Here is a 27,880-nt window from a genome sequence, read left to right as displayed (position 1 = left end):
TCTGTGTGCTAACATTGCAATAAAGTAGGGCATTTAAAAGCTGTTTGCTGGAAACTAAAGGGAAAACCGGTAGGGTTAATGAGGGCACACACGCTCAGTGCAGATGGGACCCTGATGAAAAACACAGAACAAGCTGTGGCTTTAACTTCAGTAAGAGTACAACCCAGGAAGCTTACTACAGCCAATGCAGGAAAGGTTAATAGGATTCTTGAAGGTTATGAGGGTTTTGTATTTTAAAGGAAAGAAACCCCATATCCCTCGGGTCGGGCAAGAAAGCCCATAGTGATTCTTAGGGACACGGGGCGACTAGATCCCTTTAACTGGGAAAAGGCTTGATCTTTTCCCCCAGAGAGTGCAGTGAACACCACAATGGTGGTAAATAGCATTGGAAGGCAGTGTATGCCTGTATCTGTACACCTGGTGTGCGACCTAATTTCAGGACCAGTGACTGTAGGAGTTGTCCATAGTTTGCCTGTGGACGGGACTGACCTGCTCTTGGGTAATGATCTGGCAGGGGTGAAGGTGGTAGACCCCTCCCCCCCCCCCCCCCCCCCCAGTAGTGAAAGAAAGACCACAGGAGGTCAGAGAGACAGGGCAGTGGTAGGAGATGGTACCCTGCAGTGTCCCTGAATGTGGTATATCAGTATATCAGGCCATGATCGAACCAACTCCCCCAGAGGAGACTGCATTACGACTGCAGACAAATAACCATGAGGTCTGCCTGTCCGAGACTTTCTTTGGAAAATTAGGAGTCCCAGGGAATGAATTAAATGGATTTTCCCTTGGTGAGGCTCAGCAAGACGACCCAGTATTGCAAGAGTTAGCACAGCCTGCCCAGTCTGAAAGTGAAGCAGAGGGAGTCCCTGATTGCTACTATTTAAAGAATGAGGTACTGATGAGGAAATGAAGTTCTCCTCACAGACGTGAGGGCAAGGGGTGAACAGTAGTGGTGCCACAGAGGTACAGGAGAGAAATATTAAGAAGGGCCCACGAGACTACAGTGGCTGTATATGCTGGTATATGAAAGACCAAAACCCGCATAAGACAGTGGGTGTGACTGGTCAAAACTCCACAAAGATGTGTTGGAGTAATGCAGGAGTTGCCACATGTGCCAGGTTGAGGGGAAACCCCAACATACAGTGAAACCTGCAATCCTAAGTCCTGTACCTCTGTTAGGAGGAAACTCCAGCACAGGGCTGATGAACTGTAAGGGACCCCCGCTGAGAACAAAAGGGGAAAGGCAGGCACACGGCTGGCAAAGGTTTAGAAAGAGAAAGGGGGAAAAGTGACCAAGAGGGCAAGTTAAAGGAAGTCAGGGAAGAATCCCGGATGAAAATCCCTACTGATGGTGAACCAACCCCGAAAAATGTGAAAAGCTAGACTTCACATCCTCCTATGTGAATGCAAACTCTAGACGTACCCCACCAGAGTTGTTAGCAGCATTTACAGGAACCTGCAGAGACAAAGAGAGACCTCTCGGGAGCAGAGAAACCATGAGGGTGATGCCTCACCTAGTCGAAGTGTCACAGGACAATGCAGTTAAGTCTGCACAAATACCTGCAGGTAGGAGTGTCCCAGAAAACAAAGGGGAGAGTAACAAAGACTCCTCCCCCACAGTCAGAGGAAAAAGGAACCACCCATCCCCTGAAGCCAACAGTCTTTGCATGATTCAAAGAGTTCAGGATAGACCTCCCTGACCCTAATAACTCTCCTAAGAAAAAAAAAAAGAGAAAATGAAAGCAGCCCTGGCACCCTGAAAATACCATTTTTAATAGGCTTTAAGATTGGCGAACGAATGGAAATGAAAGAGAGAAATGCATGGTTTTTCTTTCTGTACCTTATATTTCTCTCAAACTCTGTAATGAAATATGCCGTTTTTCTTCAAATTGCATTTCATTCCCCTGGGTGTGGAGGTGTCAAGCAAACCCCCCACCTGCCAAGACTCAGGCACACATTATTTCGCCACATGCACACTAAAACGTAAAATTGCAAGACCCTGACTGGAAGGACATGTGCATAGTACTAGCAGTGATTGAACAAAAGGGACCCAGCCGTTGCTTCCCCAGTACACAGAAGAAGTGAACAGACCAGTTTTAGTCACATGACTAGCTGGCTGTTGAGATTTGAACTTCCAACAAAGGAGTCAAACTCAGAAAGCTCCTGGCTCCTGGTTTGAGAAGACCTCTCCTCTCCTGCCCGCTCATCTCTCAGGGAACTGAAACCATTGAAGACATGTAAACTCAGAGAGAGAAAAAGTCTTCTACGTGAACAAGGTGTAAAAGGAGCACTGAGCCCCAATGAAACGCAAGATCATATCTTCAATCCAGGACTACAGTGAGCTTGAAGCACAGTAACAAGAGATTGCCTCAAACTGTTCTACTTATCTCTTCTTCTGCTCTTTTCTGTCCCTTTTTGCATGTGTGTATCGCTTGGGCATGCTAGTGTGGGCGTGTCATATTATCCATAGGCGTTAACCATAATAGTGTTTAAGTTTATGGTTTAATAAATTTAATCTTTCTGCTTTAAACCAAAGCAAGCCTGTTTGTGTGCATTTCTTTGCCTTATATTGGAAACTGTGAACAAGGATTCAGAAAAAGGGGAGCTCAAAACATTTCTCACCTGGTCGTAACACAGTTCAAATTTGACATTACATAAAGTGTAATACAGATCAGGTTCTTTCAACACAGTACATGAGATGCCTCACTACACTTGATGTTTCAGGTGCTATTTACAATGTACTTTTACATTTCTTGTCAAACATTCTCTGGTGCATGCAACTCAAGAAGTTTTAAACGGTTTCCAGCCCCTCGGTATACTATGATGGGAGGACCTTACACCTTTCCTCATTGAGCCTTTGTGGCAGCTGTCCCAAGCTTTAGTGCATCCCTCAGTATGTACCAGTCTGCAACAGTCGGTCAAAAACTGGATAATTTACTCATTTGCGGATGTCGAGCTAATGGCAAATTATGTACATTGAATGTAGCAAATACACAATTAGTACTACCAGCATTACCCTTTTTAGAGATCCACAGGGCTAAGATTATCAGACTAGACTATATGCAATGTGTAACAATGTTAGTCTGATGTCACTGATGCAAAAACATACCATTGAACCATAGAAGTTACAGCACAGAAGGAGGCTACTCAGTCCATCGTGTCTGCGCCTGCTGATAAAACTAGCCACCCAATCTAATCCCACCTGGTCCATAGCCTTGCAGGTTACAGCACTTCAGGTGCATGTCCAGGTACCTTTTAAATGAGTTGAGGGTTTCTGCCTCCACCACCATTCCAGGCAATGAATTCCAGACATCCACCAACCTCTTGGTGAAAAAGTTTTTCCTCATGTCCCCTCTAATCCTTCTACCAATCACCTTAAATTTGTGCCCCCTGGTAATTTACCTCTCTGCTAGGGGAAACGGGTCCTTCCTGTCTAATTAGGCCCCTCATAATTTTGTACACCTCAATTAAGTCATCCCTCAGCCTCCTCTCTTCTAGGGAAAATAACCCTAGCCTATCCAATCTTTCCTCATAGCTGCAATTTTCAAGCCCTGGCAACATTCTTGTAAATTTCCTTTGTACTCTCTCAAGAGCAATTATGTCCTTTCTGTAATGTGGTGACCAGAACTGTACACAATACTCCAGCCGCGGCCTAACCCGTGTTTTATACAGTTCCAGCATTACATCCCTGCTTTTGTATTCTATACCTCAGCCAATAAAGGAAAGCATTCCATATGCCTTCTTCACCACTCTATCTACCTGTCCTGCCACCTTCAGGGATCTGTGGACATGCACTCCAAGGTCTCTCACTTCTTCTACCCCTCTCAATATCCTCCCATTTATTGTGTATTCCCTTGCTTTGTTTGCTCTCCCCAAATGCATTACCTCACACTTCTCCGGATAGAATTCCATTTGCCACTTTTCCGCCCACTCAACCAAACCATTGATATCATTCTGGATTCTACAGCTATCCTGTTCACTATCAACTACACAGCCAATTTTTGTGTCATCTGCAAATTTCCCAATCATGCCTCTCACATTTAAGTCCAAATCATTAATATATACCACAAACAGCAAGGAATCCAACATTCAGCCTTGTGGAACCCCACTGGAAACTGCCTTCCATTCACAAAAACATCTGTCGACGACTACCCTTTGTTTCCTGTTACTGAGCCAATTTTGGATCCAACTTGCCACATTCCCCTGTACTCCATGGGCTTTTATTTTTCTGACCAGTCTGCCATGTGTGACCTTGTCAAAGGCCTGACTAGAATCCATGTAGACCACATCCACTGCACTACCCTCATCAATCCTCCTTGTTACTTCTTGAAAAAATTCAATTAAGTTAGTAAGACATGACCTTCCCTTAACAAATCCATGCTGACTATCCCTGATTAATCTGTCATTATAAAAGGTTTTTATTTTTGTACTAAAATCTTTGACTTCTATGTGTTTTACAAAACTGATCAAAGGATTTTTATTGCTCAGTGGAAGACACCTGTAAAAAATTGGAATTCCTGCAATGTTTTGAAAGGAAATTCAGAACAAGAATTGAACTTTATGGGTGTACAAGGGCAGGAAGGCCAGCAGTTTCAAGGAAACCCCAGGGATTTGACCTTTCTTCAGAGCAGCTTTTGAACTAGGGGAGACACTGTGTCTGGACATGTGACCATGTACAGGAAGATTCTTTTTTTTTACCCTGGACCCTTTAAAAAGTCTGTGAATTGGACAAAGGGCAGGCATTTGAAATTTTTGTTTTGACCTGCCTGGAGCAAGAGAGAAAAGACCCAGAAAAGTGTTACTGCTCTCTGTAAAGTAGACTTGCAAACGAATCCTGTGTTTGAAAGGTGGCAGATTCCTGTTGCCTCTGGTCTCTGAAGAATTCCTGCATCTAGTGAGATTCCTGCTGCCTCCTGTGCACTGAGAAATCCTGAAATCTGAAGAATTCTTCTTCTACTAGACTGCTGCTTCAAAACCCAAGCAGAACTGTTGCTACACCCCTGATGGAAGACCTACATGATGCCTGCTGCAGTTAAATTGCCGTGAATGCCTGCCCATCACAGACTGTTAATCAAGTTCACCTTGAGAGACTTCGAGTGGCATCTGACTATTTGACTCTGGAAACCTCCCTGTACCAAAAACATCCTATCAGAACGTAAACCCCAATTACTTTTATTATTCTTTCTATTCCTAAGAAACAGCTGTAAACCAGAAATCTTTTTTCCAGGTTAACTGGTTTCTTTTTGAATGTATGGGTGTGTGCATGAGGCTTAAGGAATTAAGGAGTTTTATCATATATATAGATATATCTTGTTAGTAGTTAAGACTTATCATTTCTTTTCTAATAAATAGTTAATGTTGTTGTTTAAAGAAACCTGGTTTGCTGTGCTTTATTCTGGGGGAAAAATAGTGTTTAATTTGGCTATTCTTCGGTAGGTGGGAAACTTTATTTGATATGCTACGGCCTGTGGAGTAGTGGGACTGAATTAACAGTCGTAAAACCGTGCCTTTCGAAGTGACAGTTTATCCTATCTCTCAGAATTGATTCTAATAATTTGCCCACTACTGAGGTCAGACTGACTGGCCTATAATTATTTGGCCTATCCCTCGCACCCTTTTTAAACAATGGTACAACGTTCACAGACCTCCAATCCTCTGGTGCCTTGCCTGTATCTAGTGAGGATTTGAAGATGATCCTCAGAGCATCTGTTATTTCCTCCCTGGCTTCCTTTAACAACCTGGGATACAATCCATAATAATAAAAGCAAAATACTGCGGATGCTGGAAATCTGAAACAAAAACAAGAAATGCTGGATTCACTCAGCAGGTCTGGCAGCATCTGTGGAAAGAGAAGCAGAGTTAACGTTTCGGGTCAGTGACCCTTCTTCGGAACTGACAAATATTAGAAAAGTCACAGATTATAAACAAGTGAGGTGGGGGTTGGGCAAGAGATAACAAAGGAGAAGGTGCAGATTGGACCAGATAGCTGACCAAAAGGTCACGGAGCAAAGGCAAACAATATGTTAATGGTGTGTTGAAAGACAAAGCATTAGTACAGATTAGGTGTGAATATACTGAATATTGAACATCAGCAAGTGCAAACCTGAAGAAAAACAACCTGAAAAAAACAGTGGGTAAGCAAACTGAACAAACTAAGATGAAATGAAATAAATGCAAAAAAATATTGTAAAAAATGTAAAAAGGAATGCAAAAAAAAAGGAAGAAAAAATAACTAAAAATGACTAAAAATGAAAGTAAAGTGGGGGGCTGTCATGCTCTGAAATTATTGAACTCAATGTTCAGTCCGGCAGGCTGTAGTGTGCCTAATCGGTAGATGAGATGCTGTTTCTCGAGCTTGCGTTGATGTTCACTGGAACACTGCAGCAATCCCAGGACAGAGATGTGAGCATGAGAGCAGGGGGGAGTGTTGAAATGGCAAGCAACCGGAAGCTCAGGGTCCTGCTTGCGGACTGAGCGGAGATGTTCCGCAAAGCGGTCACCCAGTCTGCGCTTGGTCTCCCCAATGTAGAGGAGACCACACTGTGAGCAGCGAATACAGTATACTACATTGAAAGAAGTACAAGTAAATCGCTGCTTCACCTGAAAGGAGTGTTTGGGGCCTGGGATAGTGAGGAGAGAGGAGGTAAATGGGCAGGTATTACACCTCCTGCGATTGCAAGGGAAGGTGCCCTGGGACGGGGACGAGGTGGTGGGGGTAATGGAGGAGTGGACCAGGGTGTCGCGGAGGGAACGATCTCTTCGGAATGCTGACAGGGGAAGGGAGGGGAAGATGCGACTGGTAGTGGCATCACGCTGGAGGTGGCGAAAATGGCGGAGGATGATCCTTTGGATATGGAGGCTGGTGGGATGAAAAGTGAGGACAAGGGGAACCCTGTCACGGTTCTGGGAGGGAGGGGAAGGGGTGAGGGTAGAGGTGCGGGGAATGGGTCGGACACGGTTGAGGGCCCTGTCAACCACAGTGGGGGGAAATCCTCGGTTGAGGAAAAAGGTCATATCAGAAGCACCGTCATGGAAGGTAGCATCATCAGAGCAGATGCGTCGGAGACGGAGAAACTGGGAGAATGGAATAGAGTCCTTACAGGAGGTAGGGTGTGAAGAAGTGTAGTCGGGGTAGCTGTGGGAGTCAGTGGGCTTATAATGGATATTGGTAAACAACCTATCCCCAGAGATGGAGACAGAGAAGTCGAGGAAGGGAAGGGAAGTGTCAGAGATGGACCATGTAAAGGTGAGAGAAGGGTGGAAATTGGAAGCAAAGTTGATAAAGTTTTCTAGTTCGCGGCGGGAGCAGGAAACGGCACCGATACAGTCATCAATGTACCGGAAAAAGAGTTGGGGGAGGGGGCCTGAGTAGGACTGGAACAAAGAATGCTCGACATATCCCACAAAAAGACAGGCATAACTAGGACCCATGCGGGTACCCATAGCGACACCTTTTACTTGAAGGAAATGCATGGAGTTGAAGGAGAAGTTGTTCAATGTGAGAACAAGTTCAGCCAGGCGGAGGAGGGTGTTGGTGGATGGGGACTGGTTGGGCCTCTGTTCCAGGAAGATACAATCCATTTGGCCCGGGTGATTTATCCACTTTCAAGGATGTCAGACCCTCTAGTACTTACTCTCTCATTATGCTTATCATATCGAATATTTCAAACTCCTCTATTACTATAATGTCTGCATCATCCCTCTCCTTTGTGAAGACAGAGACAGAAAAACTCATTAAGAATCCTGTCCACATCTTCTGTATCCACGCATAAGTTCCCTTGTACATCTCTGATAGGCCCTACCCTTTCCTTAGTTATCCTCTTGCTCTTAATGTACTGTTAAAACATCTTTGGATTTTCCTTGATTTTACCTGCCAATATTTTTTCATGTCCTCTCTTTACTTTCCTAATTTCCTTTTTTACTTCACCCCTGCACTTTCTATATTCCTCTAGGCTTTCTAAAGTATTTAGTTTTTTAAGACCCTCATAAGCTTTCTTTTTCTGCTTTATCTAACCCTGTATGCTTCTGGATAACCAGGGGCTTTAGATTTGGCCGTACCACCGTTATTCTTCATGGGGACATGTCTACACTGTACCTGTAGAATCTTACTTTTGAATGTCTCCCACTGGTTTGCCACCGATTTTCCTTCAAGTAGCTGTATCCAGTCCACTTTCACCAGGTCACCTCTCAGCTCTGTAAAATTTACCTTCCCCCAATTTAGAACTTATCCTCTTGTTCTGTCTTTATCCTTTTCCATGATTTTTCTAAAACTAACTGTATTATGGTCACTATCTCCAAAATGGTCACCCACTGCTACTTCATCCACTTGCCCAGCTTCATTTCTGAAGACTAAATCTAGAATTGCACCCCCTCTCGTTGGGCCTGTTCTGTGCTGGCTAAAAAAGTTCTCTTGAATGCAATTCAAGAATGTTGTGCCCTTTGTGTCCTTCACACTGTTGTATCCCAGTTGATATTATGGTAGTTGAAATCTTCAACTATTACTGCCCTTTTGTTTTTGCACTCAGAAATTTGCCTACATATTTGTTCTTCTATCTCCCTCTCACTATTTGGGCGTCTATAGTACACTCCTAGTAATGTGGCTGCCCCTTTTTTCTGTTTCTGAGCTCAACCCATATGGCCTCATTTGATGATTCATTTAGTATATCATCCCTCCTCAAAGCTGTATTGATTCCTTAACCAATAATGCTACACCCCTCCTTTTTTATGCCCCTCTCTATCCCACCTGAAAACTCTATATCCAGGGATGTTGAGCTGCCATTTTTGCCCCTCTTTAAGCCAAGTTTCTGTTATAGCAATGATATCATGTTGCCGTACTTATGAATAATGAAGCAAAATTCTATTTTTAAAAACAAGACAGTAAATGCAATGGAATTGGAACAAATATTGCTCTGCAGTATTTTGCTCATCAGTGTTAGACATTTCAGTCATGTAATAAGAAAGAAAAATCTCTAATGGATTTATAAAATTAAAAGATCATGCTGCAAACCGGTGACCCAGGGTGCAAGTGAACTGACAGCGAACCAAGCTTGGGATACAATAGTCATCGGACATGCATTAAATATAAAATTGCAGGAAATGTAGGCTGTGCCGAACAAGAAAATTACAGGATGTATTATGTCTAGACAGCCGCATGATAGCGTATTTGATTTTTTTTTGTGTAAAAATATTATGGGGAGGTTGATAACATCAGTGTTCCTGCCCTTTGCTGTGAGCCCTGAACCAATAACCTGACCTTATTTGGTAACTTGAATTTTGCAGGCCAAACGTAGTTGTTTGAATCAATTCCAGTATTTTGGGCTGCTCTCTACATAATTTTTAAACTGTAGAGAAAAATGTAAAATATGCAATATTTTTGTAAGCGAATGTAGAGAATTTGCATCTTCAATTTAAAAGAAAAATCAGGATTGTTAGTGCAAACAAATTAGTCTTAAAGCTTCCTTTGTATCTAACCGAAGAAAAAATGGGATTGTTATTTTGTCTGCATCTTACTGAAATCCATTTTGGGTTTTTTTTTGCTGTTGAATCTAACAGTAGATTTGATTCAAAACAATGCAAATAACATCGTGGTAATGGACATGTTGCAAGGAAATAAGTTGGGAATGATAGTTGAACGGAGTAGGGCAACGGAGATTAAAAATTCATTGAAATGTGTAAAGGGAGATGTGAGTTTGGGCAATCACGGTGCGATCTTTGCAGCGAAGCAGGTTATCTTGCCCCCGGGTTTGGGGATGGAGTTGTCACTCCCGCTGATTGACAGCTGTCACTCCCACTGATTGACAGCCCTCGTTCCCGTTGATTGACAGCTGTCAGTCTGGCTGTAACTCTGTCTCCGCCGGCTGGCGTCTGAACTCTGACTCGCCTCCGCTACAGGAAGAGGAAGCGCCCGAGCGAAGCTGAGCTGTGCAGCGCCGGCCCGGGAGAGGAAATCCGACCTAAGGGCCAACAAAAAGCCCGGAGCCATGGACAGACTGGTCAGTTCCGAGAGCCTGGCCGCCAAGAAACCGCCGCGGCTGCCGAGTGGTTCCGGGCAAGCGAGTGTGGATTCACAGGACAGGTAGGGAGGCCGGACCGGGCCGACAGCGGGAGCAGAGAGCGACCCAGACGGCTGTGGAGCACGGTTAACCTCGGCTGCAGTTGCATTGGGACCCCGGGCACGGTGCACAGATCCCCGGCTTCAGTTGCATTGGGATCCCGGGCACAGTGCACCCCGGCTGTAGTTGCATTGGGATTCCGGGCACAGTACACAGATCCCCCGCTGCATTTGCATTGGGATCCCGGGCACGGTGCACAGATCCCCGGCTTCAGTTGCATTGGGATCCCGGGCACGGTGCACAGATCCCCGGCTGCAGTTTCATTGGGATCCCGGGCACGGTGCACAGATCCGCGGCTGCAGTTTCATTGGGATCCCGGGCACAGTGCACAGATCCCCCGCTGCATTTGCATTGGGATCCCGGGCACAGTGCACAGATCCCTGGCTGCAGTTTCATTGGGATCCCGGGCACGGTGCACAGATCCGCGGCTGCAGTTTCATTGGGATCCCGGGCACAGTGCACAGATCCCCCGCTGCATTTGCATTGGGATCCTGGGCACAGTGCACAGATCCCCGGCTGCAGTTGCATTGGGATCCTGGGCACAGTGCACAGATCCCCGGCTGCAGTTGCATTGGGATCCCGGGCACAGTGCACAGATCCCCCGCTGCATTTGCATTGGGATCCCGGGCACGGTGCACAGATCCGCGGCTGTAGTTGCATTGGGATCCCGGGCACGGTGCACAGATCCCCGGCTGCAGTTTCATTGGGATCCCGGGCACAGTGCACAGATCCCCGGCTTCAGTTGCATTGGGATCCTGGGCACAGTGCACAGATCCCCGGCTGCAGTTTCATTGGGATTGGTCAGTGCAGGGAGTCTGGGATACAGCTGGACATGGAGCCTGGATCGAGTGCACAGAGCTCGGTCTCTAGCCCCGTATGCACTGTGTAGTGACACACAGTTGTGCTGTTAACAACTCTTGGTTTTGGAATGTACACATTTATATGTGAACATTTCTAAATGATTTCACAATTAACCAGAAATCTGCATCTGGTTGAATTTTGATAGTTCTACGTTAAAGAATCCAGGCTCTTTTACAAATGTTTTGCTTTCCTGAGTATAATTAGTTCTGATAACTATGGGAGAGATTTGGTGGAGTTATATTGAAATACCATAATCTTGGTTCCACAGAGAGCAGGAGGTACACACATTGATAGTGAGAGCATATTCTTAATACACAGTGCTGACTGCTCTTGCATTGGCACTGTCATAAAATCATAGAATGTTTAAGGCACAGAAAGAGCCCATTTGGCTCATCCTGTCTGTGTCTGCCGAAAAACAATCCACCCATTCTAATCCCACCTTCCAGCATTTGGTCCGTAGCCCTGCAGATTACGGCACTTGAGGTGCATATCCAGACTCCTTTTGATGGAGTTGAGGGTCAATGCCTCAACTACCCTTTCAGGCAGTGAGTTCCAGACCCCCACCACCCTCTGGGTGAGAAGGTATTTCCTCATCTCCCCTCTAATCTTTCTACCAATCACTTTAAATCTATGCCCACTCGTCACTGACCTCTCTGCTAAGGTGAATAGACCCTTCACCTCCACTTTATCCGGGCCCCTCAAAATTTTGTACATTTCAATCAGATCTTCACTCGGTCTTCTCTGTTTCAAGGAGAACAACCCCAACCTATCCAATCTTTCTTAATAGTTGCACTTTTCCAGTCCTGGCAACATCCTCGTAAATCTCCTCTGTACCCTCTCTAGTGCAGTTACATCCTTTCTGTAATGAAGTGACCAGAACTGCACACAGTACTCAAGTTGTGGCCTAACCAATGAGTTATACAGTTCCAGCATAACCTCCCTGCTCTTATATTCTGTACCTCGGCTAATAAAGGAAAGAATTCCATATGCATTCTTAACCACCTTATCGACCTGTCTTGCTACCTTCAGGGATCTGTGGACATTCGCTCCAAGGTCCCTCACTTCCTCTACACTTCTCAGTATTTTCCCATTGCCTTGTTTGACCTCCCCAAATGCATCACCTCACACGTATCCAGATTGAATTCCATTTGCCACTTTTCTGTCCATTTGGCCAGACCATCAATATCTTCCTGCAGCCTACAGCTACCCTCCTCGCTATCTACCACACGGCCAATCTTTGTGTCATCTTCCTGATTATGCCCCCTACATTTACGTCCAAATGGTTAATATATACCACTAAAAGCAGGGGACCCAGTACTGAGCCCTGGAAACAGCCCTCCAGTCGCTAAAACACCTGTCAACAATTGACCTTTGTTTCCTGCCACTGAGCCAATTTTGTAACCACCTTGCTACATTTCCTTGGATCCCATGGGATTTTATTTTTTTAACCAGTCTGTCATGTGGGACCTTGTCAGAAGCCTTGCTAAAATCCATGTAGACCACATCAACTCCAGTACCCTCATCTACCATCCTTGTTACTTGTTCAAAAAATTCAATCAAGATGGTCAACAAGGTCTTCCCTTAACAAATCCATGCTGACTATCCCTGATTAACCTGTGCCTTTCTAAGTAGTTTATCCTGTCTCTCAGAATAGATTCCAATAATTTGCTTACTACTGGGGTTAAACTGACTGGCCTGTAATTATTCAGTCTATCCTTCGCTTCCTTTTTAAACAGAGGTACAATGTTAGCAGTTCTCCAATCGTTTGGCACTACACTTGTATCTAGTGAGGACTGGAAAATGATGGTCAGTACTTCTGCTATTTCCTCTCTCGCTTCATTTAACAGCCTAGGGTACATTTCATCTGACCGTGGTGATTTATCAACTTTCAAGGATGCTAATCCCATTAATACTTCCTCTCTGCCTATGTTTATCACATCCAATACTCCACACTCCTCCTCAACTACAATATCTGCATTGCCCCCCTCTTTTGTGAAGACAGACGCAAAGTATTCATTAAGAACCATACCAACATCTTCCGCCCCTACACATTGGTTACCTTTTTGGTCTTTTATGGGCCCTACTCTCTCCTTAGTTATCCTCTTACTCTTAATGTATTGATAAAACATCTTTGGGTTCACCTTGATTTTGCTTGCCAATATTCTTTCATGTCTTCTCTTTGCTTTCCTAATTTCTTCATCTATAAACTGGGAGATCAGCAGCCGTGAGCTGGTTTTCATCATTTATGCTGCTAAATTCGGTTCCCTTACCCCAGCGCCAGACTTGCAGACCCAATTTGTTGTGCTAATGGGTTAAAGGAAACAGATTTGAGTAGTGCCGACACTGGCCTACTAGAATTCAAATGGAAACTATCTCTGTGTAAAGGTGCTGAACTCTGCCTTTGATGGATCCCAATGGTAGTGGTTGGAGATGTGGCACATATTTCCAGTGGGCCCTCAAGCGCTAGAGGATAATGCTGCTGCAAATTAAAAAGGGTAGAATACACCAACTTGTTGCATGTGGCTGCTTGAACATTAACAGGAGGGTTATTCCAGCCCTGTCTTTGAACTGAGCACTTTCACATGGCGGAGCATTTCATAATACTGCAGGTATTAGTTTGAGACCAGTACCTTTTTGGAGGACCATAAGAACATAAGAAATAGGAGCAGGAGTAGGCCATTCAGCCCTTCGTGCCCAGTGTGCCATTCAGTAAGATCATGGCTGATCTTCTACTTCAACCCCATTTTCCTGCACTATCCCTGTATCCCTTGTTTTTCTGGTTCCCAGATGTTGGAAAGAATCACACTTTAAACTTGGAAAAGGCTGGGGTCAGTCTTGTTTATTACAGCACCATGCTGTCTGCTATAGAACCCTGATTCAACTGGTTGTTGTGTAACATATAACATGACTCCCCAGTGGTACACTTACACATAACAACTAGTTCCTAGCTAATTAGTTCCAAACACTTTACAGATAGTATAACAATATATAACATATATAACAGTAGAAATCTATTGATCTCAGTCTTGAACATACTCAACAACTGAGCCTCCACTGCCCTTTGGGGCTGAGAATTCCAAAGATTCACCACCCTCTGAGTGAAGAAATTCCTCCTCATCTCATTCCTAAATGGCCTCCCCCTTATTCTGAGACTGGCCTGGTTCTAGAATCCACAACCAGGGAAACATCCTTCCTGCATCTACTGTCGAGCCCTGTAAGAATTTTGTATGTTTGAATGAGATTGCCTCTCATTCTTCTAAACTCCAGAGAATAAAGGCCCAGTCTATCTAATCTTTCCTCATAGGACAATCCCTCCACCCCAAGAATTAGTTTGGTGAAGCTTCATTGCACTCCCTCTGTGGCAAGTAGATCTTTCCTTGGGTAAGGAGACCAAAACTGCACACAATACTCCGAGTGCAGTCTCACCAAGGCTCTATATAGTTGTAGCAAGACATCTTTACTCTTATACTCAAATCTTCTTGTAATAAAGGCCAACATACTATTTGCCTTCTTAATTGCTTGCTGTACCTGCATGATAGCTTTCAGTGACTCATGAACAAGGACACCCAATTCCCTTTGAAGGTCAACACTTCCCAGCTTCTCACCATTTAATAAATACTCTGTATTTCTGTTTTTCCTGCCTAAATGGATAACCTCACATTTCTCCACATTGTATTCCATCTGCTACATTTTTGCCCACTCACTTAACCTCTCCAAATCCCCTTGAAGCGTCTTTGCATCTTCCTCACAACTCACACTTCCACCTAGTTTTGTGTCATCTACAAGCTTAGAAATATTACATTTAATCCCCACATCCAAATCATTGATATAGATTGTTAAAAGTTAGGGCCCAAGCACTGACCCTTGCAGTACCCCACTAGTCATAGCCTGCCAACCTGAAAATGACCCATTTATTCCTTCTCTGTTTTCTGTCCGTTAATCAATTCTCAATCCATGCCAATATATTCCCCCAATCTCATGTGCTCTAATTTTGTTTACTAACCTCTTGTGTGGGAGCTTGTCAAAAGCTTTCTGAAAATCTAAATATACCACATCCACCGGTTCCCCCTTATCTATTCTGCTAGTTACATCCTCAAAAAACTCCAAACATAAATCATGAAGGTGAGGATCTAATGGAAGAGAATTACACTTCCAGCACCTATATTGCTTCTTACCCAGGGAAACTGAAGCTGCGTGCCTGCATTTTCTGCTTAGTGGCAAGAGAATGCTCATATTGTTGCAATTATACATAGCGTTAATTGGTAAAAATCTAACCATATACTTGCTGTGAGTTTTTACTTGAGGACATTCAATCCTCGGTTCCCACCCTCACCGCTTCCCCCTCAGCCCCTCGTTCCCACCCTCACCACTTCCCCCTCAGCCCCTCGTTCCCACCCTCACCACCTACCCCTCAGGCCCTCGCTCCCATCCTCACCACTTCCCCTGGCACAGTGGCGCAGTGGTTAGCACCGCAGCCTCACAGCTCCAGCCACCTGAGTTCAATTCTGGGTACAGCCTGTGTGGAGTTTGCAAGTTCTCCCTGTGTCTGCGTGGGTTTCCTCCGGGTGCTCCGGTTTCCCCCCACATGCCAAAGACTTGCTGGTTGATAGGTTAATTGGCCATTATAAATTGCCCCTAGTATAGGTAGGTGGTAGGGAAATATAGGGACAGGTGGGGATGTGGTAGGAATATGGAATTAGTGTAGCATTAGTATAAATGGGTGGTTGATGGTCGGCACAGACACGGTGGGCCGAAGGGCCTGTTTCAGTGCTGTATCTCTAAACTAAAAAAAACCTAAAACATTTAAGTGCAATGCTATCAAATTTACTGTAACAGGAAGAAAGTCTGAAAGTTGACTTAACTGGCAAAGGCTTTTGCATTAAATAATTTAAATTTACATCATAGTGTTTGTTAGCGGGAATGAAACTAGAAGAATCACTCGACACTCAGGTCTGCTCCAATGTCAAACAGTTTATTACGCCAGCCAGCGGGGAGCAGGTCACTGGGCTGTCCAGATGCCTCTCCACCGAACAAAGGAAAATCCACAACAGATATACAGTTACTCAGCCCATCCTGGCTGGACATGATCCAATCATAACGGTTATTGATTACATACATTATACATATTACCAATTAGATTACTCATTAGGCATCATGTGGCTACGTGATCAGCTCATGCAAGCCCCCTGATCATCTTGTGATGTTTCCCAGACCCCTTATCAACTATCCTTGAGTCTTCACAATGAATCCTTCTACCTTTATCAAGCCTGCATTCCTGATTGCTTCGTGCAGTCTGCAGTTACACAAAGCAGCTGTCTTATACACTGATAAGAGGGGCCCTTTTTGGTCAGGCTGATTGTCTGTGCTAAGCAGTACCATGCTCAAGGCTGCAAGCTAACTAACTTGTCCCACAATGCCTTGGGTAAATACTCCATTTTGTAACAATATGTGGCTATACTTTCATCTTATATATATATATATATATATATATATATGTATTTATTCAGCTGCATCGGCCACAATTTTTTTCCTTCTATAGTGTTCCAGTTAATTGCAGTTCCCATTGTAACACTAGTCCTTTACTATGTAACCTTAATAGCTGTTTGCAATTTAACCTCATTTGCATCGCTGTTGGTGTACACAGAGAATAGCATGGGAATCCAGATTTTAAATGAGTGAACCCAACTGAGCAACACATCAGTGACAAAATTCAGATACTTCTTTGTAAGCTTTTATTTGTATCGTTTGGGAATTATACTGAAGTTTGATACAATTGTTTCCTCTGTTGACAAAGAGCAAAATAATATTGGGATGTTGCAACTTTAAGTATCTAGATTAATGCGACATTGAGGTGTTGGAAATGATTTGGTGTACTGGAGTTCATTAGGTAAGGATTCACCAGAAATCTAGAGCTTACAAAAAAGCCCATGCATTTAGGAAATGTGCATTAAAACAATAGCAGAATTGAAACATACCTACATTCCATCAGTATTTTTAGAATTAGTGTGCTCTTAATTGAGTTACATAATTCAAATTATGGGATAATTTATTTTTCTTTTTTTTTAGCACAAAATAACTGAACTAACAGTAGATTGTGGTCATAACCTGCATTTGAGTCTCCAAATATAACTGTGAGAGAAGGGAGGGAGAGGCTTCCCACTAAGTGAAATCACTGCATTGTATATAGCTAGAGGGTTTGGGCTGGGTCGGGTTGGACTTCTGGGTCTGGTGTTCAGGCTCGGTCGCGTTTCCTTTGCACATCTTTACTGCCTATATAAAGTTGTCATGCTGTGGAGACGCTGCAGTACCACCACAGGCAGGAGGATGTAATTACAGTGTGACCAGTTTACATACATGGGCTGGGATTCCAAGTGGCCCCTAAGGTGGGATTGGAGGCAGGGGGCTTGGAAAATCATGATGGTGACGGGGGGGAGGTCCGTCGCCCAGCGATCTTCCTGAGGGCAGGATAGACCGACGACAGTTTTCCTGCCCAGAGGCCAATTGAGGCCCTTAAGTAGCCTATTAATGGCCAATTAAGGGCCTGGTCCCACCGGCACTGGAATCTTACCAGCGGCGGGTTTGGGTGGGTGGGGGGGTGGGGGGTGATGGCCTCCAGCATGCGGGGAGGATGCCTTGCAACACAAGGCACCTTCCCTGTGGGCTTGTGGGGGAGGGGGGGGGGGGTTGCCTCCTTCTTGAGGCAATTTGCGGCCCATGAAGGACCCCCACTGTGAACAACTTTACCCCCCAGGAACCCCCTCCCCTTGGACTGGATGACCACAACACCCCCACACCCACTTGCTGAGCCTTCTGGACTCGCCACGGCGACCACGCCTCACCTACCTCTGTCATGGGGTCCCACAGCTGGACCTGGGTCCGAGGCCTCTGCAGTACCAGCAGTGGCCACCGCTCTCAGTGGTGCTGCCGATACAGTTGAACTGCCGGGATCCCTGACCCTTTAATCTCTTTAAAGGAACGGGAAACCCGCCTCCTAAAACATTGACTGAGAAAGACCGGAGCATTGCTCGGGGAGGTGGGGGGTGGGGAGTGAAGAAAAGGCAGAGGCTGGGTTCCCCTGCCTTTTCAGCTCGGCGCCGGGAGCCCTACCTCCAGCACAAAATCCAGCCCGTAGTTTCCCTCATAAATGCTTATGTCCATATTTATAATGGAAATATTAATATAAGGATAGAAAGTCAATTTTTAAAATAGGGACTGAATTATGTCTGCATGCCCTGGTCTAATTCTCTCCTGCTACTTACCCCTGCTTCACCTGAACATTGCTCCTGGTTTTTACTGCAACGTCAGGAGAATTTGACTTGCATTTTATAAAAACATTCTATTTTGCACACTTAAAGTATGTCACGAGTATAACTTTATAGTGTTGCAATTTTAAAAAGCTATATAATAAAAGCAATGATTTGGAATATGGAGCCACAGTGTCCAGCTACAGAACGTTCCGGACACACAGTGTCACCAGCCTCTTAATTGAGCTGTGTGGGATCTTACCCAGTGTTTACTTAACATCAATAAGATTGTAGCTGCAGAAGGTTGTACACTTATACTTCAGTAGCAGAGCAATACACTGTGGCTCCCTTGCTATAATGTGGCCTCCCTAATAAAACTGTACATTCTTTGAGTTACTATGAGCAGTCCCATGGCAGATAATATATATAAGATAATCTGTTATGGCTCTGCTCAGATATATAAAATAAAACGTGCACACATACTTCTTGGCCAACCCTGTAATGTACAGTCCCCACCGCCTGCACCAACCACACTTATCATGGTTGGCTGCCTGTATCAGGTAAATGGTGTTAAACCATTTTCCGTTACCATAGGAGTAAATTACAGAGGCATTGCTTATAACATGTTAAGCGTGGCGGGTATTTTGGGGAGTTCAATAAATACGTACCCTGTACTTAACTGATTTATAAAGCCTTGCTGATTTCAGATAAAGTCAAATCATTATTCAGCTGTTTGCTTGTTAAAGTGCACTTATCTTAGTGGTCAGATTTTGAATGAAAACTGCTAACGATTAGGAGAGGCAGTTTCTAAATGGAGATTTCCTGGTTTTTAAAAGCTGTTGGTTACTCAGGCCTTTGGTTTTACTGATCACCTTGTAAAATGGGTAAATTGCATTAATACCAACACGCGCATGATAAACAGTGGGGACTGGGTGTTATTTAGTGAATGTTGTTGATGGAGCCTTACATTTTCTCCTGTTCAAACAGCTCTGCAGGATCTCATGTTGAATGGTGTAAACAGCTTATAGCTGCTACTATCTCAACCCAGCTTTCAACTACGCCAGCGTCGGACACCATCTCCAAAGATTATAGGGTAAGTGATAGTTTAAATTTGTGATACCTGCAGCCTTAGAATCTGTTTTTCATAATAACTGTCTCTCCTTTACTTGCCTGTTCCCCATGCCATTTCCCTATTCACCAGCTGATACCTTGTGCGTCTATCTCAGTGACGACTAGGAGTTGTGTGGGGGTAACTAGGCTGATGCTCCTGAGTTTATCCCTCCCTCTGGTTAAGCATCTCCTTAACACATTCTCACACTCTGCCTAATGGTTTGGACAATAAGGAACTCACTGTGTGGAAAATGATAGATGTTGTTTCACTCTGGTGCAGTGTGTTAGTATATCCACTGTGTTATGGCACTGGCCTGCTCCATGTACAATGAAAAACATGTTAAAAATCATCATTGCGCTTATGTCACAAATGTTAAAGATGAATAAATAACTAAGTGATACATTATGTAGGTTACACTGAACATTTTTGATTGATGTAATCAGTACATCATTGATGTATAAAGAGTACTATAATTTAAGTTAGATACATTTATTTACATCAGACTGAAATATTTCAACATGTTTCATGCAATGAACTGCTTTTGGGAGACAGTAATTGTGATTTCTGCAAATGCAGGGATCTGTACTGTTGAAGAAGATCAATAATTCTGTTGTTAATGTAAAGTTGCATTCCTCTTTAAAGGAGGATTTACATCACTGTTGATAGTATGACTTCACTTGCTTTTAATTTCTGACAATTGGGACATCTGACCATTAGAGTTTCAAATTTAATTTCTGTGCTTCCCAACAGGACTGCAGACGTAATGGGGCAACAGAGAGAGTTCATCAAGTTAGATGTAGTAAGTGTACATATGCCCTTTCAGAAGGCATTGGACAAAATGCCACACAGGAGGCTTGTTAAGAAGCTGGTAGTCCCTGGAATGAAGGGGAAAGTGACAGTATAGATACAAAATTGGCTCAGTGTCAGGAAGCAAAGGGTGGGGGTGAATGGATGTTTTTCAGACTGGAAGGTGGTTTGCAGTGGTTCTCCCCACTGATCAGTTTTGGGGCCATTACTCTTTGCAATTTTTATAAACGACCTAGACTCTGGTTTAGGGAGCCCATTATAACGTTTGCAGATGATGGGAAACTTGCAGATTAGTAGATAGTGATGAGGATAGGTAAAGGCTTCAGGATGAAATAGACAGGATGGTGAAATGGGCAGAAACATGGCAGATGGAGTTCAATGTGGAGAAGTTTGAAGTGATTCACTTTGAGAGGACGAATATGGAAAGACATTATACTATAAATAGCCTGATTTTGAAAAGTGTAGATGTGTAGAGAGACTTTGGTGTCCATATGCATAAACCTTAAAGGTGGCAGAGCAAGTTGATAAGATGGTTAAAAAACATATGTGTTACATGCGTTTATAGAATCTTGCAGCACAGAAGGATGACATTCGGTCTGTCATTCCTGTACCGACTGTCTGAAAGAGCTGCCAAATTAGACCTGCATCCCCTATAAATAGAGGAATAGAATATTAAAGCAAAGAGATCATGCTGTGGAACATCACTGGTTAGGTCTCAACTAAAAGACAGGACCTCTAGGGTTGTAATCTCGGGATTACTCCCAGTGCCACGTGCCAGTGAGGCTAGAAATAGGAAGATAGTGCAGCTAAACACTTGGCTGAACAGCTGGTGTAGAAGGGAGGGCTTCAGATATCTGGACCATTGGGATCTCGTCAGGGACAGATGGGACCTGTACAAGAAGGACGGGTTGCATCTAAACTGGAGGGGCACAAATATCCTGGCTGCGAGGTTTGCTAGCGTCACTCGGGAGGGTTTAAACTAGTGTGGCAGGGGGGTGGGAACCACAGCAGTAGGACAGCAAGTGAAATAAATGAGGGGGAACTAGTAAATAAGGCCAGTAAGACTAAGAGGAAGAGCAGGCAGGGAGATGTTGCGGAGCACAGCGGGACTGGTAGCCTGAAGTGCATTTGTTTCAATGCGAGAAGTATAACAGGTAAGGCAGATGAACTTAGAGCTTGGATTAGTCATTGGAACTATGATTAGATTAGATTAGAGATACAGCACTGAAACAGGCCCTTCGGCCCACCGAGTCTGTGCCGAACATCAACCACCCATTTATACTAATCCTACACTAGTCCCATATTACTACCAAACACCCCCACCTGTTCCTATATTTCCCTACCACCTACCTATACTAGTGACAATTTATAATGGCCAATTTACCTATCAACCTGCAAGTCTTTTGGCTTGTGGGAGGAAACCGGAGCACCCGGAGAAAACCCACGCAGACACAGGGAGAACTTGCAAACTCCACACAGGCAGTACCCGGAATCGAACCCGGGTCCTTGGAGCTGCGAGGCTGCGGTGCTAACCACTGCGCCACTGTGCCGCCCTGTGATGTTGTTGCTATTACAGAGACTTGGTTGAGGGAAGGACAGGATTGGCAGTTAAATGTTCCAGGATTTAGAAGCTTCAGGCGGGATAGAGGGGGATGTAAAAGGGGTGGGGGAGTTGCATTACTTGTTAAGGAGAATATCACAGCTGTACTGTGGGAGGACACCTCGGAGGGGTCATGCAGCTAGGCAATATGGGTGGAGCTCAGGAATAGGAAAGGTGCAGTCACGATGTTGGGGGTTTACTACAGGCCTCCCAATAGCCAGCGGGAGGTAGAGGAGCAGATATGTAGACAGATTTTGGAAAGATGTAAAGTTAACAGGGTTGTAGTGGTGGGTGATTTTAACTTCCCCGATATTGACTGGGACTCACTTAGTGCTAGGGGCTTCGATGGGGCAGAATTTGTAAGGAGTCATCCAGGAGGGCTTCGTGAAACAATACGTAGATAGTCCAACTAGGGATGGGGCCGTACTGGACCTGGTATTGGGGAATGAGCCCGGCCAGGTGGTCGAAGTTTCAGTGGGGGAGCATTTCGGGAACAGGACCATAATTCCATAAGTTTTAAGGTACTTGTGGATAAGGATAAGAGTAGTCCTCGGGCGAAGGTGCTAAATTGGCGGAAGGCTAATTATCACAATATTAGGCAGGAACTGAAGAATTTAGATTGGGGGCGGCTATTTGAGGGTAAATCAACATCTGACATGTGGGAGTCTTTCAAACGTCAGTTGATTAGAATCCAGGACCAGCATGTTCCTGTGAGGAAGAAGGATGTTTGGCAAGTTTAGGGATCCTTGGATAACGCGGGATATTGTGAGCCTAGTCAAAAAGAAAAAGGAAGCATTTGTAAGGGCTGGAAGGCTAGGAACAGATGAAGCACTTGAGGAATATAAAGACAGTAGGAAGGAACTTAAGCAAGGAGTTAGGAGGGCTAAAAGGGGTCATGAAAAGTCATTGACAAACAGGATTAAGGAAAATCCCAAGGCTTTTTATACATATATAAAGAGCAAGAGGATAACCAGGGAAAGGGTCGGCCCACTCAAGGACAGAGATGGGAATCTATGTGTGGAGCCAGAGGACATGGGCGAGGTACTAAATGAGTACTTTGCATCAGTATTCACCAAGGAGAAGGACTTGGTGGATGATGAGCCTAGGGAAGGGAGTGTAGATAGTCTCAGTCATCTCATTATCAAAAATGAGGAGGTGTTGGGTGTCTTGCAAAGCATTAAGGTAGATAAGTCCCCAGGGCCTGATGGGATCTACCCCAGAATACTGAGGGAGGCAAGGGAAGAAATTGCTGGGGCCTTGACAGAAATCTTTGCATCCTCATTGGCTACAGCTGAGGTCCCAGAGGACTGGAGAATAGCCAATGTTGTTCCTTTGTTTAAGAAGGGTAGCAAGGATAATCCAGGAAATTATAGGCCGGTGAGCCTTGCGTCAGTGGTAGGGAAATTATTAGAGAGGATTCTTCGGGACAGGATTTACTTCTATTTGGAAACAAATGGACTTATTAGCAAGAGGCAGCATGGTTTTGAGAAGGGGAGGTCGTGTCTCACTAATTTGATTGAGTTTTTTGAGGAAGTGACGAAGATGATTGATGAAGGAAGGGCAGTGGATGTTATCTATATGGACTTCAGTAAAGCCTTTGACAAGGTCCCTCATGGCAGACTGGTACAAAAGGTGAAGTCACACGGGATCAGAGGGGAGCTGGCAAGTTGGATACAGAACTGGCTCGGTCATAGAAGACAGAGGGTAGCAGTGGAAGGGTGCTTTTCTGAATGGAGGGATGTGACTAGTGGTGTTCCGCAGGGATCAGTGCTGGGACCTTTGCTGTTTGTAGTATATATAAATGATTTGGAGGAAAATGTAGCTGGTCTGATTAGTAAGTTTGCAGACGACACAAAGGTTGGTGGAGTTGCGGACTGTGATGAGGATTGTCAGAGGATACAGCAGGATATAGATCGGTTGGAGACTTGGGCGGAGAAATGGCAGATGGAGTTTAATCTGGACAAATGTGAGGTAATTCATTTTGGAAGGTCTAATGCAGGTGGGAACTATACAGTAAATGGCAGAACCCTTAGGAGTATTGACAGGCAGAGAGATCTGGGCGTACAGGTCCACAGGTCACTGAAAATGGTAACGCAGGTGGATAAGGTAGTTAAGAAGGCTTACGGCATGCTTGCCTTCATCGGTCGGGGCATAGAGTATAAAAATTGGCAAGTCATGCTGCAGCTGTACAGAACCTTAGTTAGGCCACACTTAGAATATTGTGTGCAATTCTGGTCGCCACACTACCAGAAGGACGTGGAGAAGAGGTTTACCAGGATGTTGCCTGGTCTGGAGGGCATTAGCTATGAGGAGAGGTTGGATAAACTCGGATTGTTTTCACTGGAACGACGGAGGTGGAGGGGCGACATGATAGAGGTTTACAAAGTTATGAGCGGCATGGACAGAGTGGATAGTCAGAAGCTTCTTCCCAGGGTGGAAGAGTCAGTTACTAGGGGACATAGGTTTAAGGTGAGAGGGGCAAAGTTTAGAGGGGATGTGCGAGGCAAGTTCTTTACACAGAGGGTGGTGAGTGCCTGGAACTTGCCGGGGGTGGTGGTGGAAGCAGGTACGATAGCAACGTTTAAGAGGCATCTTGACAAATACACGAATAGGATGGGAATAGAGGGATACGGACCCCGGAAGTGCAGAAGGTTTTAGTTTAGGCAGGCATCAAGATCGGCGCAGGCTTGGAGGGCCGAATGGCCTGTTCCTGTGCTGTACTGTTCTTTGTTCTGGATTCTAGTGGACAATTTTGGACACACTTCAGGAAAGATGTAAAGGCCTTCGAAAGGTACAGAGGAGGTTTACCAGGATGTTACCAGGGATGAGAGACTGCAGTCACGAGGAGAGGTTGGGAAGGTTCGGACTGTTCTCCATAAAACCGAGGTTAAGAGGTGACCGATTGGAGGTTTTCTAGATGATGAGAGGCTTTGATCGAGTAAATGGAGAAAACTATTTTCTTTGGCGAGTGGGTCGACAATCAGATGTCATAGGATTAAAATGATAGGGTGATGAGGAGAAGGATTGTCATGATTGGGAACGCTCTACCTGAAAAAGGTGGTGCAAGCTGATTCCATAAATAGTTTTACATGAGAATTGGACAGGTATTTGAGGTTGGGGAACTTACAGGGTTACAGACAAAAAGTGAGGATGTGAGAATTTCAAAGAGCCGGCATGGGCACAATGGACCGAATGGTCTCCTATGCTGTAAGTTTCTATGATTCTGTGAAGTAGTGAGACCAATGACGGGCCATCTAATCCTTACACAAAAAGCCATAGAATAATAAGGTTGAAGGATCCAAGTCTGTGCACAGCTGATAGTTCAGACTGTGGAGTCAAGGAGAAGGGTACTGTATGAAGAAGTCAATGTCAAACATTTCCCCTTTTTGTCTCAGGTGCGTGGATTATGAAAACTCTTCTCCCTGTTAGATTTGTTGGCAGTGTAACACTCTATCCACAAGAGATTTATTACATCAAGTCAAACCGAGGCACTGAAACACGATCAGATGATATCTATCATGGACTGCCAGCTATCCTTCATTGATTGAATGGCATCTTGAATGCTGATCTAAATCTCTCAGTTATTATAGAACTTAAGTATGACTGAAAGCTCAAATTCTTTGGTTTTTGGTACAACAGAAGTAAATGCATAGAAATCTTGCAATAGAATCTGTTGTTTGACAAGCACTTTTACTGCGATACCTGGTTGAGATACACGCGAAGAAATAAATTAAGCTTTACGATCAATTCTTCCCTTCAGATCTAAATTTACAAAAGCCTTTCATACCTATTTCTGAATTGCTGTATCTTTTCATTTATGTTTGTTTTTGGATTCTAATGAATTATCAGCGAGTCTTCTCCCTTTATTCTCTTTTGAATAGATGTTCACACTTTCTCCTCTGATGCTTTTGGTGTTTTGTACAATACATATCTATTGAGTACGGCCCAATACTTGCTCTTCAACAGCAATGTCTCAATCTGTACTGTTGATTAGATTAGAGATACAGCACTGAAACAGGCCCTTCGGCCCACCGAGTCTGTGCTGACCATCAACCACCCATTTATACTAATCCTACACTAATCCCATATTCCTACCAAACATCCCCACCTGTCCCTATATTTCCCTACCACCTACCTATACTAGTGACAATTTATAATGGCCAATTTACCTACCAACCTGCAAGTCTTTTGGCAGGAAACCGGAGCACCCGGAGAAAACCCACGCAGACACAGGGAGAACTTGCAAACTCCACATAGGCAGTACCCAGAATCGAACCCGGGTCCCTGCTGCTGTGAGGCTGCAGTGCTAACCACTGCGCCACTGTTGCTACTTTGGTTGCAGTTTCACATCATCTTTCAACCCGTCGCTCACCTTTACATGGTTTGTCTCAGATTCTTCCCTGAACATCTCCGTGTCCATTTCGAGTGGTGACACTACTACAAGCTCACTGATTCCCACAATGACCTGGATTATGCAAGCCAGCTTCATGCAAAGGCTACATTCCTTTATCCCAGTTTTTCCATCATATTTACTCTGATGACTCCATTTTCCATACTGGAGCTTCTGAAATGCCCTACTTTTTCAGCAGCCAAGATTTCCCTTCCATGATGATCACCAGCACCCCGGTCATCGTCTGATCCATTTCCTGAACCTCTATTTTTCACTCTTCCCCCACCCCTATCTCCCTGAACAGCAGCATCATGGGAACACTTATTCCTAACCATTAACCCCACCAGCCTCCACATTCACTAGATCATCTTCCACACATCTGCCACTTTCAGCATGATCCCACCACCAAGCATATCTTCCACCTCCCTGCTATCACCTCCCCTGTCTAGTTTCTAGCACAAGATCCCCTTTTCTGTTCTCCACTGGCGCCATGCTGTGTTACTGCAGCAGATGCAATGTTTATCTCCTCCATTGTCCAAGGCCTTCTATGTGAGACAGCAATCTTTATGAATCCTTATGTTGTACAATATTCGCTGCTCATGGTACATTCTCCTCTGTACTGCTTCCAGTCCTTTACCATGATTTAAATACTTCTTGTTTCCACCTTAACCCCTTTTTCTCCCTCTTTCCGACTTTACTAAACAGCTTATTTTTAATTTTTCAGTTCTGATCAAGATACGCACCTGGAAAAGTAACCAGTCGTTTCTCTTTATAGTTGTTGACTGACCTGTTCTGTATTTACAGAATTTTCTGTTTTTTATTTGTAATTTCCAGAATTTTCCTTTGAGATAGATATATTTTATATATAGTCATTTACCCATGACTCCTGGCAGTGAGTAGGCTGCATGTTAAACTCCAGAAAGCTTGTTATGGAAGGATAATGCTGGAGCCTATCTTTATTCAGTTCCACATTTAATGTGCAGAGTAAAAGGATTACAAACAAGTAGCTCCTCACTCAAAACCCTCCCCCAGTTGCAGTGAGTGTCTGCTTATAAGTGTTCAAGTAAGACCCCAATTAATACTCTTCACCCTGCATATAATCAAACAATTGCTGCACAATTAGCACTGCACACTCTGTGCCAGACCCTAGCGCCTGTACACTCAGAACGGTTCCTCTTACACACTGTTGCTGATGGAGTGGAAGTTGATACGTGCCCTGCTCATTTTTCAGATATAAAACAGGTGCAAAGTTTCCCAGTGGGACGGCCTGTGCTCAGTCTACACAAACATTGGTCCTGCTGCCAAATTCTTGAGGCCCATTTTTTAGGCGTCTGTTAAAACAGGGGTTGGGCCCTGTGAATATGTAAATCTCCCTTGATCCTCGGGCTTCCTGCTTCAGGTCTGAGCCTAGGCCCGAGAACAGGCCAGACTAATTTCTATCTGTCGTGTCTTTTGCTGCTTATTTCCGCTCTCCAAGCAATGTCCTACTTGGCAGCCTATCTCCAGACTGCCTCAACCTCTCATTTGCACAGGTTGAAAGACCGAGGGCTCGGTTGTAGCTAAGAGCTGAGCGGTAAATGAGTAAATGTGGCGACATTGCTTCTGTGCCTGTCTGAGGACTTAACCTGAGCAGTTGGAAGCTGTTTGAGAGCAGTGTGCCCGAGTCCCATGAGGCGTGACATCAGAGTTTTTGCTGCCAGTGTTGTTCCAGTTTCATTTCCTTACTGTTTCATTTTCTTTGCTCGACCCCTCCATTCT

General features: G+C 44.5%; 1 protein-coding gene across 4 annotated transcripts in view; it reads left to right on the top strand.

The window, feature by feature from the left end:
• The first annotated feature begins 9,867 nt into the window (after nt 1-9,867).
• The window catches only part of mtmr1b (myotubularin related protein 1b), an 85,575-nt gene continuing 67,562 nt past the window's right edge, over nt 9,868-27,880 (top strand). For all 4 annotated transcript variants that reach the window (XM_068047159.1, XM_068047157.1, XM_068047158.1 and 1 more), the window contains exons 1-2: nt 9,868-10,072; nt 19,202-19,307. In XM_068047159.1, the coding sequence (XP_067903260.1) occupies nt 9,978-10,072; nt 19,202-19,307 (201 nt within the window). In that variant the 5' untranslated portion in view covers nt 9,868-9,977. The remainder of the gene's footprint in view (nt 10,073-19,201; nt 19,308-27,880) is intronic.

Source organism: Heterodontus francisci, chromosome 15 (assembly GCF_036365525.1).
Source record: "Heterodontus francisci isolate sHetFra1 chromosome 15, sHetFra1.hap1, whole genome shotgun sequence".
In the NCBI taxonomy this organism is placed as follows: domain Eukaryota; kingdom Metazoa; phylum Chordata; class Chondrichthyes; order Heterodontiformes; family Heterodontidae; genus Heterodontus; species Heterodontus francisci.
This window is presented reverse-complemented; position numbering and strand designations above follow the sequence as displayed.